Consider the following 17,824-nt stretch of genomic DNA (forward strand, 5'->3'; position numbering starts at 1 on the left):
TATTACACAAAACAATCCAGGAGATACAGATCAGAGGGCTTTTTGTAGTAGACGAAATGAACAAAATTGAACAGGATTATTCAAACGTGTGTGAAATAAAAGCTGGATTAAACAAGAAGTAGGCTTCTTCAGGTGGTCCGATCATCTGCAAATGTGGACTGTATTCATTTGTATCAGAGATAATTTAGTTTTTTAGAAGTGCATTTTTTCCCCCCAATTTAGGTCCATTTAGACCCTGTTTAAATTAGATTTGATCTTGATCTACTTGAGAGGTCAAATATGTTTTGAGAGAACCACAAGTCCTAAGTAGAAAGGAATAAAACTCTTAAACAATGACACAAACCACTAAAGAATCAACACCACTAGAACAAGCATGTACTGTTAGTAGTCCCTGCCCCAGCATTTGAGAACCATTGAGGCCGTAGTCAAACACAAGGCTATTTGCACAGTATGGGACCGGCCTGACAATGCCGCTGTAAAACATTACACTAAATCAAAGTGCAAGTTAGACACTCAGCCGCTGAGTTCTTTATCTTTACAGCCACCCCTGCCTCTCTGGACACTGGCTCTTTTTATAGTATGTTGCCATGAAGGAACTGGCACACAAGTAGTTTATCTTGAACGCATGTGATAATGGTGATCAATACGACTCGAGGCATGAATAGCTGCTGTGGAGTTTACATTCCTGAGAAAAGGCAAAGGTTGCAATGGGAGTGGAGGGTTGGGGAGTGTCCAAGAAGTGCTAATGTACTGTGTGGCCATGAAGAAAATAGAAACCAGTGACACACAAAGTGAATTTTAAAGGGAGACTGTTTTGTGTACATGGCAGTGGAATTGGCATGGCAGGAAGTATGCTATCAACAGAGTAAACCACTATCAAGGCTTTTTCTACCATTTCTGCCATTTCAAAGCAAATCCAATATTTTGTAGCCTCGTGGTGCAATATACAGTAGATTCAGTGCTGCTTATGTAAAAATGAATTGACTCTTGGCATAGCAATGTCAGGCAACATTAAGCAACATATACCAGATGCGTCAGTTCTGCTCAATTAAACAAACCCTAACAATGCCGGTAAGCTTTAAAGGCTTCATGTAGCAGGTTACCAACATGTTCAGTGAACCCTTACAGTCGCTGAGCACAGTCATGTGAAAACATAAGGAGGCAGCTCCTGGCAACTGCTCATAAACTGAGATAAAAAATGTTTGTATTAACCCTATTTCACCGATGTCTCTATGTGTGTGTGGATATGTTGGTAAACTTATCTAAAGTCCATGTTGGTTTGTTATGGTTATGGTTTGTGTTATATAATTTGTACGACAATACAAACACCACATTTTTGTAACTCTTTATTCTTCAACCACACAACGCAAATCACTGCAAACGAATTTATTAATCTAGTAAAACTGTGGTGTGGGTTATGTGTATCCGACCAGGCGGGGCATGCTGGGGAAGCTCTTGCGGATGCTCATGCACTTCTCTTGATCCAGGAACAGAGAGTTGGCTTTGACGGACAGGTCGTGTTCCAGCGTTACCTTAGTCTTCACCAGATTCTGCAGCGTGTTCTCCGCCTCCATCAACCTCTCCTGCAGCTTGTATATGGTGTCCTCAATTTCTTTAACTTCACTCACCAGTCTAAAACAAAAACACAGTTACAAAGATGTTGATACAGACAACATAGCTATAAGTTTATGAAAGGGTTGACAGTTACCGATGGTGTGGGTTGTCCCGGCAAAGCTCAACATTGGGGCGCCGTATACGTTCCTCCATTCGGGTTTGAGCCACTTTGAGCGGACATTCTTTGTCTCGGAGGGCCTTCTTCAGACTCTCAATGAGCATCTCAGTCTGGAAGATCTCCTGGAGAGTCTACATTGCGAATGGATATACAACAAATATACATATACCATTAGTTTAAATGAAATTTGGTTATGAATCCCAAATTATTATAGGATTCTGACATTAAAATAGTCATGATGCTGTTTTGATAGAGTCATTAGCCTTTGTCTTTCTGAACAGAAAACAATTTATTTAATAATCAATAATGTCATATTGACTGGCGAGGCTCCAAACCAGACCAGAAAACTGACCAGCTTTTTATTGCAGCAGTATGTAACTTGGAAATTGAATAAAAATTCATAACATACCAAATTTTTTTCAAAGCCCAGTGACAGAGAGCATTACTAACCGAAGCCATAATAAATCATTGAGACATGTCTCTTAACAGTGACCCACTGTGTCTGAACACATTTGACGTAATTGAATTTGGGAAATAGCTGCTCTTCAGAGACGAGGGTTATTTAAGGCTGTGTGCATCCCATTACGACTGGTGTGACAACCGAAGCCATAGTGGAACCACATGTTAGTCATTTTTAGTAAGTTTATGGCTATGGCTTTCTTCTTTCAGTAAGTACTTTTTTCCCCCCTTTTCTTTAGACCCACATCAGGTTTATGTTGGTTTTGTTTTCAGCTCACAGAGGAAAAGAGAATGGCACAAGCACATGATCGTCTAATAAGTGGAAAATCGAGTTACCCACTGATGCAAGAGGAGAGGGATTCTGCCTTTTTACAGAACAGCATGTGATCTCCCTGCTGTGGAAGACTCTGCTGAGATGCAAAGCAAAATCGGAGCCTGGATAACATTAGGGCGTGCAAGAATGATATGGCTATTAATTATGCTTAGTCTTAAGATAAGGATTAGAAACTCAGCTAAGATATGGACTAGTTCAAGAGTAAATGATCTGTGCTATCAAGCTCATTATAGCTTAATGAATCAATCCATTGCCATAGCCACAAAACATGATAATGTGTTTCAACCCCCTGTGGTTAGAGTTTGTATCACCTCAGGTTTCACTCATCAACAGCCATCACATCCACTTGCTCGATGTTACCAACCAAGATTCTGACTCAGTATCAAATCAATGGTCCCTTTGTAATGAAATTTCCCCTCATTTCCCCCTGAGATGACCTTAACAGCATTAAGTGAAAAGGGGATCGAATGCAGAAAGGCCATTTCTCTACAGTGTGCTGTACCTGCAAGTAAAATTTGTTCTGAGTTTCAAACCAACCAGTCAATCAATCAACATTTTTTGTATAGCACTTTACAACAACACAAAGGAGAAAGTTCAGGTCATGGTCAGGAGCAACTAGTTGGAGGATAAACCTGTTGTGCCTGTTCTGGGTTGATGCAAACTCCACTCTAGAAGTCCATGACAACTCTGACCAACTTTGCAAATGTAAAGAGGGGTTAAATGTAGTATTCTGCTGCTTTGATTAAAACATACAAAATATATTCAAGAAACCATTGAATTGTCCATATACAGCGTCCCACCTTGGCCAGGTGGGTCTGCAGACTGTTTTTGGCGTCTGCAGTCTCGGAGATGCGGTTGGTGAAAGACACGTTGGCGTTGTTGAATTGGTTCCACATCTCGTTGGAGGTCGTGTTGAGCAGGATCTCGATCTCGTCACGCAGTTTGTGGGAAGCGGCGCGTTCGCTTTGGGAGTGCAGTATGTTGTCGTCTGTGAATTTGGACCAGGTGTCGGGAAGAGAGAGTCTGTCCGAGGACACAGAAACATCATTTTCGATACATTTATGTGCTTCTCTCGCATATTCCTGCATCTTTCCACCAAACCTTTAACTTGATGCTAAACCATGGCTGGGCTTTGAAGTGTGTACTCACGATGGGTCCAGTCTCTCGATGCCTCTGTAGTAGCCGATCCCGTTGGACGTGTTCCTCAGGTGGTGACACCGGTCATCGATCCTTTGAGCGGTTAATTTGTCGCTCATGTCCCTCTCCAGTTCATGTTGTGCTGCACGGTTTGATCTAGATGCACGTACAAAAATGTAAGCAACCAACAAAAAAAGAGTAAAATCATCTTGAATATTAATGTTTGACAAATCTGTTAAGCAGTTAAGCTGTGTTTCCCATGGCTTCCATAGTCATTATTTGTCGTGTAGTCAAAGACCTTAACTAACACATCAGTTTTAGCTGACCCATTTTCACATCTTGATGCAACCTTGGCCTGGAGTACAATAAATCTCTTCAATTCCACTATCCTTGAAACATATTTTATACAGATCATATTCACTTTAAAGCAATCGAATACTGTATGTCTGTGTCACTTCATTTATTCTTTTGGATCGTCCTTCTTTCAATTGTTTATCGTGTAGATTTCGCTTCAATACTTTGCCATACTCACGCTAACTGTGCAACAGCCCTCTCCAGATGCCTCCTCATCCTCTCCTGGCAGGATTTGATCACCTCCACTTCCTGTCGACCCAAACGTGAATAATTTATGCACGTTTGGATATGGCGCAAAGATCCGTATCTAGTCATAGTGCTCGGACATTACCCTAATTAGGTCTTTCTCCACGTGGTCATGTACTAGATCAATGGACATCCGCTTCTCTCTGTGGTACAAACACTCTTGAGACACCTATTGACAAAGTGATCGTGACTCAAACAAGACAAGATGAAAGACAGTTAAGAGTTTGTTTCAATGTCATGCATTATGTATCAGTGGCTTGGTATCATCTGCAAAGGTCTGGTTACCGCGCCTTGAGAAACCCTTACGGCTACCCGATCTAGCATTGGCGCGGTGTCGTGGTGCGTTAGACCATTAGTTCAAATGGGCTGACAGCTTCAATAGTTGCTGCTGCTTTCGAGAGGTGTCCCGGTGACGTGTAGGTATGGAGCGACACTGTTGCTACAAGCGATTCCGTAGTCAAAACATCTTCGCTTGAGAGTGGCAACATGATACGGGATAGTTATGTTCTGTCTTTGTTGGGCGACATGTATGAACAAACAAGGTCAGGTGTGGAATTGTCTGTCCAGGATCCTGCCTTTCGTTTTGGATTTCAATAGCAAAGCCTTTCAAGTAGTGAATTCTCATACCTTCATTTGTTTGGGTTTGGAACGGTTTAGTTTCAAAGGGATTTCGAAGTCTACAAGACCCTACCGTAGTAGTAGAAAATCACTACATTCCTGTATATGGATGCTTTACATTTCCCTAAAAATACTATATTACTTGCTATTTTATCCATTCCACCGATAACCCTAGAACAATTTAGCTGGAACTGGTATAATACTAATAAAAATGCATGGCTAAATTATCCCTAGACATAATCTCTTTTGTGTTGATACAGCATTAACATAAAATCAGGACTTTTTGAACTTCTCATCCAAAGTACAATCTGATACATTTTTGGCTTTCTGAGTACCACAGTACCACAGGGACTTCCAGGACTACACTGAACTTTTACACACTAAACCAGTTCTCTAACAAGACTACTGGATGCATCACTAACCTATTGGTGTAAATCAGGTCTCATCTCAAGCCTCAATCTTTTGACCAAAGGCCAAACTGGAGAAGGCTTTGATGACCACTGACCCCGCAATTCTAGAACCACTGCTATAAAGATTGGGAATTGCTGTTTGAAACTGAACATAATAGACAAACAGCCATGTTCGTTGGCAACAGGCAGCAATGTACAGATTCATATAAACCAGAAGAAGAAGTAATGAATGGCCCTGTTATTCGTTTTTTTGTAATACGCCACTGATCCCAGAAGTCATAACAGTTTTGACGATGCAATCCCGACGCACTCATTGACCGTTTACCTGAAGAGGCCCCTCCGTCTCGGCCAGCGCTCTCTCCAGCCGCCTCTTGACCTCACTGAGCGCTGCTATCTCCGTCACCATGTTATCGATCTCATGGATCAGCTCCGATTTCCAAAAGACGATATCAGTGACACGTTCTCCCAAATTCTTGCTCGTGGTCTCTTGCGTCCTCCTGGTCAGCTGATCCTTGTCCTGCATTAAGCGAATGGTGTCTCTCCTGAGCCTTTCCGCGCTGTTCCGTGAGGACTCCGACACCCTGTAGTTGCTCTGGTTGGACTTGTACCAGTCTTCAGGGGTGTATCGAGTGGACAGAGCAGTTCTGTTGGACGGGTAGAACATGGTTTTGGCCCGCACCAGGTCGAGGTTGTCCCGTTGGATGGATATCGGTGATGGAATGGCGCCGTTGCTCTTGTAGTAGCTGCTGGTCCTCCACTGGTTGGCGCTGGGGTTCGTGGCCAAAGCGGGCTGGGTGCCGCGGTAACTGGCAGCCATGGTGGAGATGGCCGGGAGGAAGTGGCTGGTTTTTGGACGGGCATATGTGGCAGTCAGGGTGGATCCCATCAGCTCCATAACTGTCCCTTAGAGAGTTTGTGGTTTGCTGGTTTCAAAATGAATGTAGTAAACAAAAAAGTAAATGATCATAAAAGTTGCAACATTTCTAATGCATTTAAAAGAAAGAAGATATTTTTTGCATTGGATTTTTCATTGATTCGGTTACAGGTTGTAACTTTTGCCTGCTCTGAGGCTGACTGATGGAAGTGTGGCTGCAATCTGGGCCAACAATCTCTTCAATCACTCACATGCACACAATATCACGATGGTTGAACTGTTTTCTCAAGAACACGGCGGTGCTGAATGAAATTAAGATCGAACTGTTCACCTTTGGATAATGGCCAAATGCTCGACTAACAGGTTACGTCTGGATGCTTTAGCTGCTCTAAATAAAAAATAACAAAAAATGTTGTTTCTAATAATTTAGAAAAAATACCAGCTCTGGTTGTCAAAATGTTACCATAAAAATGAAACAAATCCAATAAATATAAATCACATGAAAAGGTTGGTGTATGGTCATATGCTGGCCACATTTTATACATGATATGTATTATTAAACTTCAGCAGAGTTTGTGACACAAATTTAGTGCATAGCAGAGTACATTATGGTAAACACACGAAATAGTTTAAAGCCATCATGAACAAAACATTCATTATTATAACTTACCAAAAACTGGTTGAGGTTCTGCTGTGCGCTGTCAGCCTGTGGTCAGTGCTTACCTGAAAATGAGCTCAAGACCTCTCTAAAGGTGAACTGGCATGAATAATGGACAAGTTACTTAAGCATTCAGTGACTGAGCCAATTGTGGCACAGTGCTAGGCTACAGGAGCCTGTCCAAGATTTCTGTTGTTGACACAGAAGCAGTTGCTATTGGCTACAGTTGGTCTCTGTGTCCGATTTACAAAATTAATGTGGGCAAGGTGAGTTAGCTTGTTTATGTATAGACTTTTACTTGAGTGTAAATGTTCAAATTCAGGGACAACATGTCAATCTATATCATAGTGTTGGAACATTTGCCTGCGAGGCACATTTTGGCAAAATCCTTCCTTTCCATGACAAACAGAGGTTGTTTACCTCTGTTTGTCTCTCCAATGACTTATTTGCGACAAAGGGACAAAAATTAGCTTGCTTCCCAAGTTCCCAATAATGAAAGTATCTTGGTTGGATTTCTATTTGCGGGACAGCAATCTGAGCCTTGTCTTTGGGGCCATAGATTTGAGTCGGTCTATGTGTATAGCATCAAATAGCCCAGGCTCATTCTCTGCTCCTGTCTGCCTGTCTGTATGGATTACAGTGAGCTGTTTAAAGATTCATGGCACAGGAAGAGTCCTCACAAACCTCTGTAGGACAGAATAATAATCTGTGTAGTGTTACCTACCTTTGGAGCGCAGGATCATTTACGCTCCTCTCTCTCTCTCTCCTGAAGGGGCCGAGCCGGACAGACGATAGCTCGGTTTCCACTACAAAGCCCAGAGGAGCTCTCACCAGGGGGTCTCAGCTGGTAAACAAATAAGACAGGCATCATATCCGCTCTACAGTATGAGACTGCGTTCTGTTTGCACTTTTGCATTTTGTTACAATATGGAACTGCATCAAACCAAGACTGACATGTTTGGGTGCTGTCTCCAGCCCTTCCCCAGCTCTGTGTAGTACGTACAGTACATGTGAGAAAAGTACAGGGAACATCAGGTTTTTTTGCACATGAACAAAAGAGAAGCAGCGTGCCATGGGAAGACACGGGAGCAGAGACCAATGAATTATACATCTCAATACAGAGATGCTGCTTCTTCAAATTTAAGAAAAATAAAATGTTTGTTTCAGATAGTGGTAGCATGCCAATACATGCGTTTCCAATGACATCACGCATAGTTCCGGCCACCATTTTGAATACCGAAGTAGAATTTTGCAGTACTACAACATGCAACAATATCTCTACTCAGGATGAAAATGAAAGACAATTGATTGACAGTGTTATTTTAATGTGCTCGTAATCATTGCTCGAGAAGATAACAGTTAAAACACAGCCCCAGAGAGCGCACGTCTGTCAAGCTACAGCAGGATTTACTAAAGATCTGCTTCACTCCTCAAACTAAATTAACACATCAAAGAGGAAAACAGAAAACCTTTCTCTGCGATTTCTACAGTTTGTCATGTCAAGAGAGCCTCAATTTGTCAGTCAGTGTTCAAGCTACTCAAGATGTTAGCATGCTACCGGTTAGCAACGGTCAGCCATTGACAGTTGATCCAATCATCTGTCAATGGCTACAACACGATAAACATTTGTGGCTCACATCTATGAACACTGAGGAAATACTACAGTAACAGCTCAGGTCTGACCTCTGTCACATGTGTCCAAGGCTAGATGTTTGGAGTGTGGTTCAGGGCTTTCTCTTGGAGAGGCTCATTGTGTTGAAGTGAAATGCTAGCCGGTAGCATGCTAGCATCTTGAGCAGCTTAAACACTGACTCACTGGTTTCTTCACATAAACATGCGTCTCTGGGGCCGTGTTCAAACTGTTATCTTCTTGAGCAATGATTACGAGTACATAAAAATGCCACTGTCAAGTTGTCTTTCATTTATATCTTGAGAAGAGATATTGTTGCATGTTGTAGTACTGCATAATTCTACTTTGGTATTCAAAATGGCCACCAAAACAACATAAGTCACATGACTGAAAGGCATGTATAAGATTGTGCTAACTTTCAATAAAAAACAGCCCTCTTAGAGTAATGGTGAATTCCAAAAGTTAAACGGTTACCAGGTCACAGATATCCATTTCTGATGAGATGCAATTGCAGGTGCTAGCTTAAGTATCTTACCCTGAAACCTAGTCACCTAAGCTAAGTTGAACCGTGGCAGGCATTAGAAGTGACTTCAGTGTTGCAGCTACAGCCTGCTACTAAGTTGTGTATAGCTCCACTTCTTATGTCTTGAGTGTCTCTTAAGCCCCAAGACCAACCTATTTGACCGCCTGACCTCAGCTGATATAAATACCCCAAAAAGTATGAAAACCCAGCACCTTGTATAGGCTTTCTAAACACAATCATGCTCCCAGTGTCCAAGGCCACACTGCTGTACTGTGGCCCACAAGAGTGTGTTGTGAGTTTCTGCATAGTGGAGATGTCTGAGGGAGCAAGCACGTCGTCCAGTCCACTTAGGCTGCACTCAGGCCAGAAACAGTAATGGAAAAAGCAATGTGAATTAGGCAATGATGTATTACGGAGAGGACTAGCTAGTTGTAAACATGACAGCAGTGTGACAGCCGAAGGCAAAGTTTATTCGAGGTAAAACATTGGGAAATTAACACAAAGGTCAAGTATTATGTTCCTGAACTCCACACATGCATCGTCAATCAAGTAGTAAATGGTGCAGCAATAGCCTGTTCATTACTGATCCCTTGGCGATGGGAGTTGTATTTTTGTTTCAGTCTTTGCTCCAAAATCTGAAATAAACCTGTAAAAGTATAGTAATGTATTTTTTTAAAGGCTCTGTTGTGCAATTCAATTTCCTAGCAATTTCATAATCTCCATTTATAGCATCCATCGATTTACATCATTCATTTATGTAGCTGTAACATCCACATCCACATTTGGACACCATGAAGCACATTCACAAGACCACTTTACACAAGCTCCTTTTAAATCCATTCTCACTCCACTTTCTCTTAATAGATGAACTATGATTTTAAATGGATCCACGTGCGCCTCTGATGCACATCTCTCAGCACAGGCGCACAGACTGTTGAAATAGATGGACTAAGTTTCCTCTCATGAATTGTGGATGTGGATCACTGAGGAGGGTGACCACACCTGGACACAGCAACAAAACAAACAATTCAATCAACAAAATTGCATCAACTGTCAGTGTCTTCTCTGGATTGTGATGTTTTAGTATTTTTATGATTTGGTTTCTTCTTACCCTTCCTTCTGTGTATCTTACCATCTAAGCATGGCAGGACAAAGGATGTATCCAATACTGAATACTGAATATAAGCCTAGTCCTTTCATCCAAACTTCGCCAGTTCATCAATGCATACTTTTTGCGTTTCTTATGAAGCCGTTTTGTAACTTTTTTAAGGGAGCCTATGAGCGTTCTCCTATTCATCCCCATTCTGGAGCAGTGCATTGTTGTTTGATGTGTTGTGGGGAAAGTCTTTGCAGCCTTAAGTGCACCATCAGTACCTGATTCTATTATGAATTTAAGACGCCAAATGGACCCTATTGGAAACTCCGATGGAGAGCATATGGGAAGACAGACCGGAAGGCAACAGGAGGACTGTGTACCATTTAGTGTCTGTCAACAGGAACCGCTTTAAGCACAGTATCTCCACTTACGCAGCCATCTCCCCTTTGTGTGTGAGTTTTGTTTTTGTTTTGATCTTTCTTTTTACAATAGACCATAAAACCATCTGCAAGAGAGAGAGAGAGAGAGGGAAATGAAGTGAAAAATGAAACGTAATGTGAGCGGGTAGATTCGTTGGAGGTCTGATTCCCGCATGTGCACAGGTAAGACACCTCACCCACCTTGCCTCCAGTGCCTTTGCCTATTGACCATATGTGGATTAGATTTGAATTTGCTAATGTTCTATGCCATCCGTCTACCCCAGGAAAGGTTTTGTTGTTGTTGGTGTTAAAGTTCATTCCCACTATGCTGGAGTGTGGGCCCTATCTTCCACCTGGCTCTCTTCCTCCTTTGCCGCCCTTTACACAGGACAAACTATACATTTTGCTCATCCCACTTTGAGATTAACACTGTCATGGTTCCGAGAGACACTGAATATAGGGATGATCCGCTTTGGTGCTGGTATCAAAGGGCGCTATAGGCTCTCCTTGCAGCAGAAACATGATCAACACCAGGGCATGTTCCCTTCCCAGTGGTGCCTTTGTGCCTGTCACGGTCCCTCATAAACACCGTTCCAGCGGGCTTCTAATCTAAGTATGCAAATGACGGCATACAAGGAAGACGATCTGGTGCAACAGCTATGAAATAAAACCCCAACTTACAGAAGACAAAGGGAAAGTACTCAAACAAAAATGAGCTGTTGCAAGGAGTGTGTGCAGAGCTTGTTGGACAGGACAGACGAGCGGCGGCTGGACTCCCCTTTTTCTCTGTGATCTGGTCTCCCGCCCTCGGACTTCCACAGTGGGACGAGGGGGGCATGAATGCGGAGCTTTGTCCCGTCTCTGGTCATCACATTCCAGCGGAGCCAGAGAGCAGCGTGCAGCCGAGCGGAGGAGAGGGCAGCTCAGGGCAAAGGGAGCCCGATCTAGGAACGAAAAGCAGGGCGAGATCACATCAACTGATACTTACCGAGCAGAGGATCGCGTTTCTGCGATAGACTGGACTTCACTACATCACAGGGTTTACGATCCATCAGTCAAAACAGAGTGGCAGGAAAGGTGTGAGAGGGGATTTTCTCTTTAGGTCTGTACCTAGAGTGCCCCCAGAGGTTATTATTAGACAGGGAAACATTTAGGCCACTGTGGAGCACTATTTCAAACATTTATATCCTCCCAGTGTTGCTTGATAATGAAAAAACAAACAAAAAACTGGTGGATTATGAGATAAAGAGAGGAAAACTGTGGATTTGGCTGCTGTTTCTATTGCTTTTGCTTATTGATCTTAACTGGATGTCAAAGAACTAGATTATAGATTTGATCCCAGTTGACCTCTGGTGTTATGTTGCTCTTCTCAAAGACACAACGGCAGCATTTACTGGTAGGAGCCGAGTTTGAAACACCAGTCTTGAGCAGTCTTGTTGAGAACTGCATCACCAAACTGCTCCTTCCAAATGTCATTCAAAACATCCACCTTTAAGTTCTCGTTCTTGCGTCTTCAAGAGAAAGCGCAGCCCGCGAATCGGGTTTATTCTGGGCCGAGCGTTTACACAGAGAGAGAGAGAGAACAGTGTAATGTTTCCGTGCTGAGTCAGGAGCCCCATTATTCACGCGGGCTGTGCGGACGGCTCACAGACCTCCGCCCCAAATTAGGGAAACTGCAGCTTGTACTTGTCATCTCCGAAATTCAGGAACGAGCTTGAACCCACGAGACCTCACATGGTTTTACAGTGACTCAGACAATGCAGTGCGGGATGAATCAAATCATTTCACAGTGAATCACCGCCATGCATTTTACGGAAGGGTGTTGCTGGAAGTATGGACAAAATATACTACCAAAGCATTGAGTTTGTTGCCACTCATCTCGGCTGGGATTTTACAATATTAAATCATTTTCCAATAACATTCATATGGCTCGAACTCCTATGTGCAAAAATAACAAAACAGCTTTTTTCCCCAAATCCATTATGTCCCGCTTCATGCGTCTCCTCAGATATTGTACTCATTTAATCTCCATTTAAACATTCCACTTTTCCTGCAGACTTTCTTTATTGCCACTGTTTATGTCGTTTCACACAAAGAGGTGTCTGTCAGCGGCTTAAATGATGGCAGACTGTAGTAGACGCAGCTGGTGCTAAGAATTAAGGGGGGGAAAAAAAGAACTGGAACTGCAGTGATGCTGGACGTCCAGATGGACCCGGTGACTTCAGCCCCTCAAGGCCAATGCACTTTTACTATTTGAATTCGGACCAGTTTCCACAGTTTCTGGCAACTCCTAGTCACCGTCACCAGCCAATTCTTGCTTTGTTTTTTAGTTTACAAGGAAAATTGTAGAATGTAGTTTCCATTTTTGTGTGTATAGACAGGGCAGGGTGTCATTGTTTTTGCTGTTTCACTGGAAGGCGGACCATTTAAAGTGGAAGCTCCAACAAATCAATGTGTCGTGATGCTTTACTCAACATAAAATATCTTTAAGCCCACATTTAAGTTACTGTCTGTCCCCCCTCATGTACGCTGCTGTGTGGCCTGCATTCCATATGTGTTCATTGCTCTCAGCTGTGGTTACTGCATTCCTGGGCCTTACATTAGTTTGCACACCGCTGAAGGTCAGGCTGCTGCAAACAGGATTCAAGATGATATCACATGAATGCCTCAAGTGCAGTCTGGTGTAGGTTAAACGCAACTCCATGATGTTTTCGCTCATACTCAGCAAAGGTTACTAAATAAATAATCTGAGCAAAGAAACCAACAATATCAAAAATAGAACCGTCAGAGAGCCTGTGTCGCAATTGTAAAGATTCATCTATGGAGTCTTTGATTTCTTTTAGTGTGAGCTTCTCTTTCATCCGTTTGCTCCTCATCTCAAAGGTTTTCAAATGCTAAGGACAATGGTCTGCAGAATCGACTCCTGTGTGCAAACCAGTGGAACCGCACGTCATGAGCTGAAGCGGTCTCTTGGATGAGAGTCAGACGAAATAACCTCTAAGCTTTGCTACAATGGAAAACTCCTGGACGTTAAGTTGGTTTGTATTTGGTCCATACCTCAAAATGCTCCGAATCGCTTTGGAAAATCCTGGACCTAAAGAGTGGATCTGGTCCGAAATGAAGAGCAATTTGTCCAAAGCATAATGGCTTACATTGGTAGAGGAGTTGTCCATCTTCAATGAAAGTTCTTGAGATGTCTTCTGTCGTCTGTAGTTGAAGTGTTGAATTTCATTTGTCCTCCTCTTACAACAATCTTCTTCGTGCCCGTTCGGCAGGGTTCTGTCATGCTAGTGAGGCTGAAACTCAGCCCAGGACAGATCAATTGGCAGGTCATTAGCAGCTGAGATTAGGACTGTTCAGACTGAAACTCATGTGGCAGGTAGGTCGCTACGGCTCAGAACAACAAAGACTCTTAAACTACAAAGATTTTACCTACAGTTTACCTACAGGTGAGAGTAGCTGTTAATATAGGGGAGGGACTTAGCCTAGCGAAACTCCTCCCCATGGTCTTTATCTGGGCTGCGGGCTCAACTGAACTTTAGTGCGCTCATGAAGCCTTTTGGATGAGAGGCGTTTGATACTTCAACTACAGAGCACAGAAGACGACTCAAGAACCTTCATGGAAGCTTTACAAGCCTGTGTCACAAGTTTCTCAAAGCGCTGTTCACACTGTAGTCATTATTCGTTCACTCAGTGGTGGTAAGCTATAGCCACAGCTGCTCTGGGGTAGACTGACCGATCCAAGCAATTGGCCCCTTCGACCACCACCATCACTCATTACGCTTCATTCAACTACTTGTCCATGGTCAGAATGACAATCTGCACCTGCAGGAGTCGGGATTGAAACCGCCAAGCTCTCAGTTATTGGACGAACCTCTCTATCATCTGAGCCATGGTTGCCCCATAACTGACCTTTCCTAATATTCTCTATTGCCTTTACAAAAACACTGAGTTCTTTCTGATTCTTGAAAGTTATATTGTGTGGAGCCGTTTTGTCTCTATGCAAACACTGACAAATTGCGCCAACATCACGTTTTTGCCTGTAACTGTACTGATTGCTGCCTCATTCATACTGTGTCTGAATTCTTCGTTAATGGCTCACTCTGGCGCAGCACAAAAGGCCAGATGAAGATGGAAAACTAAGACATTTTTGTTTGGAGACATTTTCCAACCTCTACTCCTCCCTCTCGCTGTGAAATGCCAAAGGCTTCTGGTCCGACAGCTCCTCACAAGCTTGCAAATTGTTCTCTTTACCGTAATGATGGGCAGCAGTAGAATGACACTATTGTCATGGGCTGGTTACAGCGAGATAATTTGTCTTCAGGGGCAGATTCTTGATCGGACGATTCTGAAATTCTTTTAGACCAATAGAAGAAGCAGCCGTGCTCCTGCATGAGGCGAGAATTCAGTTCATCTGAAGTATCAAAGGCCAATATTCCACAAACTATGTTTTTTTTTGTATTTGGACTTTTTGTCTGAGATAGATTTGACGACAGGTTGTCAGAAAGGGTGAACACTGCCTTCCTTAACTGGATAGATGCTTACTGTTCACTGGAGGCTGGGAGAAACCCATACCTGCAGTTCTGGCCTTGGCATCTTGGCTTTTGACAAATGAATAAATAAAACTTACAAATCTATGGCCATAGTTTCATAATTTGGAAGTATATAGTAATACATAGTATACAGTAATAGTTTGGAATTTGACTTGAATGAGAAATGTTTACAAGAATTCTCTCTCAGTCTCATCATACCCCAATGCGACCTCTCATTTCACTGTGATCACTGTAATTATGATGCTATTTAAACATGTTCATATGTGTCAGGTGCATGGCCCACGTGAGGTGATTTTAGCTCCATGTTTAACACCCCAGGCCTGAGCGGTGCTGATGGGACGTCCTGCAACAGCTGGGAATGCGCCCCGGCCCGTGCAGGCCTGCAGGGTGAAGCTGAGATCAGCAGGACTGAGGTCAGAGTGGGACTAGACCTTTGCACCATGTTGAGGGTTCGTAAGACGTAAATCGTGTCCTATTGTTAGACTTACATGTACACCTCTTCTCACAGCATTCAGAGATACTTGAAGTTCCTTTTATTTATTTATTTATTTATTTATTTTTTTACAATTTTCATCGAATTTGAGATTGAGAATAAAATGTATCTTGTTTCTTATATTATCCATGATGTTCTATATCAGTGGTTCCCAACCTTTTGTGATTGAAGTCCTCTTGATTGTACTATAGAGTCTTGATAATGACAAATGCAAGGAAACATAAAGATAATGAACTTGTTACACTGCTTGACAATAAAAAAGTTGCTACCTGAGTTTTATTTTTCTTATCTGGGGTTGCTGCAGTTGGTCAGGTCCAGATTCAGCAACACTATGAGCCCAAAGAATGAGTTCAGCTGATGACCTCAGAATCCTGAATGCCAGGTTATTCCATCAATGGATTATTTCTTCCCTGATGGCATGAGTGTATTTCAAGATGACAAAGTCTGGATTCGTGAAAGAGCGGTTCAGGGAGCAAGACACATCATTTTCACACATAGGTTGGCCACCATGGAGTCCAGATCTTAGAATCTTTGTGTGACCAGAGGGGGATCTTGGTTGCCTATGATTGACCCCGATTTTTACAACTATTAACTGAAAGGGAAACACAGGTTCATCTAGCTTGATGGTGACAGAGACATGATAACAAGAATATTAAAATAGATTTGAATAGGAGAAATGTGCTGGTGATCAGAGTAACCATGGCCTTAACATAACATGTTTCCGCTGTAGGCAGGCTGTTAAACTGTTGCCATGGCTTACAGTTTTACAGTGTTAGAATCGTACAATGGAAAGCCTAACTGCATACATGGATCGCATACCGGGGTATCGCAGCTCCTTACATGTCACAAACGTACATACCCCACGTCCCACCCGCTAGCCCTGCCGCAGCAAGGTAATGAAGTGGATTGGGAGATAGCCGACCACTCAACCTTTATGGGTGCGTGGTCTCCCCCGACAGGGCGGAGATCAGTGAAGGCAGTGCCCCTTTTATAGACCAATTGGTAAGGTGAACCCCGCACTGCTACATCCGGGATGTGCTGGAGAAGGCTTTACACAGTGGTCACACTCTCCAATCATCAATACGAGATCTTGGTGAAAAGTTACAGGAATAGGCCACCGTTTTTACATACTGAGATATGTTCTTACATTAGCTTAGACGAGTTGATTTGTACCTGTCTGGTCTTCACGCGTGCCCTCAGTCACGTAAACACATCACAGACGGCGTTAGCATTTAGCCTCTCCTCCTCTCTTCTATAGGTCCAAACAGAGGTGAAGATAGAAGCGACCAAGCTCTTCCACGTTATCCCTATTTAAATATGGCTACGTGATGTGTTCACAATCCAAATCACAAAATTAATCATTGTGGATTTTCTAAGCGTTTTTTTTCCTTTAATGCAACACAGAGTCATTTGACATTGCAGAAGCTAGATTTATTTTCCTTTTCTGAAATGACTAAGCTCTCTCTCTCCACATAATTGTCCTTTGGCGATATGTTTGTGTGGGTGAAATTTCAACTGTAATCTAATTAGATTACAGTGAAGGGTTGCCATATTGTCTCTCAAAGTCAACAACATGGATTGTGTCAACAGTAATGTCCGTAGTTGTTTGAACCTGCCTGGCATAAACAGTTATTTAGCAGTTAATCGATGAAAGCAACAAATCTCCCGATTTTACCGCCGTTTGATCACTCTCTCAGTGTTTCCCTATAGCTCACGTGTGCACACAGCATTAGCCTTAGCACAGCTGCCCTCCAGGATGTGGAGAACCTCTTTGCAGTGGAGACAGCTGCAGCGCTCTCTCCCTCGGCTCATCCACTTATCACTGTCCATTTAGCGAGGCGGCTCGCGTGTATTTATAAAGCAGGTCAGATGGGGAGAGCAGGATTTAGAGGCAATAAAAGACACACATCTCTACTTCATTTCTTATCCAAACATGTACGGGGCATGTTTGGATAAGGTTTGATTTACTAATTCAACAACAGGACACGTCTCGCCTTATTAGCACAAAACATACAAATGTAATTGCAGTTAGCTTCCTCTTGTGAATATGAGGGGTTGGTCTGGGCATGGACATGTGAATGAAATGTACAAGAACAAAGGTACACGTAATGAACTTGCATTAGCAGTTTACTGTGAGCATGTTCGCAATGACAGTACATGCAGCACAAGGCAGTACACATACTATAAAAGCATATATGGTTTTGAACTTGTAATGTGTACAAAAACGTTTTTCCTCTATTGAAGTTATCGCTTAAAGGTAATTTAAAACTTCAGTTACTCTCTGTAGT

General features: G+C 42.7%; 1 protein-coding gene across 2 annotated transcripts; it reads right to left on the reverse strand.

Annotated features, from left to right (window-relative positions):
- Positions 1-1,350: 1,350 nt before the first annotated feature.
- Positions 1,351-11,577, reverse strand: tekt3 (tektin 3). Of its 2 annotated transcripts, XM_079576724.1 has the most exons (10): positions 11,479-11,577; positions 9,188-9,327; positions 7,547-7,666; positions 5,616-6,193; positions 4,348-4,431; positions 4,195-4,265; positions 3,675-3,818; positions 3,326-3,548; positions 1,709-1,863; positions 1,351-1,632 (listed from the first exon to the last, which is right to left on the reverse strand). In XM_079576724.1, the coding sequence occupies exons 3-10, from the start codon at positions 7,563-7,565 to the stop codon at positions 1,416-1,418; spliced, it is 1,491 nt and encodes a 496-aa protein (XP_079432850.1). In that variant the 5' UTR covers positions 7,566-7,666; positions 9,188-9,327; positions 11,479-11,577; the 3' UTR covers positions 1,351-1,415. The 2 variants fall into 2 exon arrangements, with proteins under 2 accessions (XP_079432850.1, XP_079432849.1); XM_079576723.1 differs by lacking the exons at positions 9,188-9,327; positions 11,479-11,577 and having other exon boundaries at positions 7,547-7,799.
- Between the last annotated feature and the right edge of the window lie 6,247 nt (positions 11,578-17,824).

The sequence above is a fragment of the Gobius niger genome (genome assembly GCF_951799975.1).
Source record: "Gobius niger genome assembly, chromosome: 19".
Classification (NCBI taxonomy): domain Eukaryota; kingdom Metazoa; phylum Chordata; class Actinopteri; order Gobiiformes; family Gobiidae; genus Gobius; species Gobius niger.

Bases quoted from the DNA above. Each gene is read 5' to 3' on its own strand.
- tekt3 (XM_079576724.1), bottom strand. The intron at 3,549-3,674 runs GTGAGTACACAC...GTCCTCGGACAG, and splicing joins ATCGAGAGACTGGACCCATC to ACTCTCTCTTCCCGACACCT. The intron at 1,864-3,325 runs GTGGGACGCTGT...TTCGCAATGTAG, and splicing joins TGCAGACCCACCTGGCCAAG to ACTCTCCAGGAGATCTTCCA.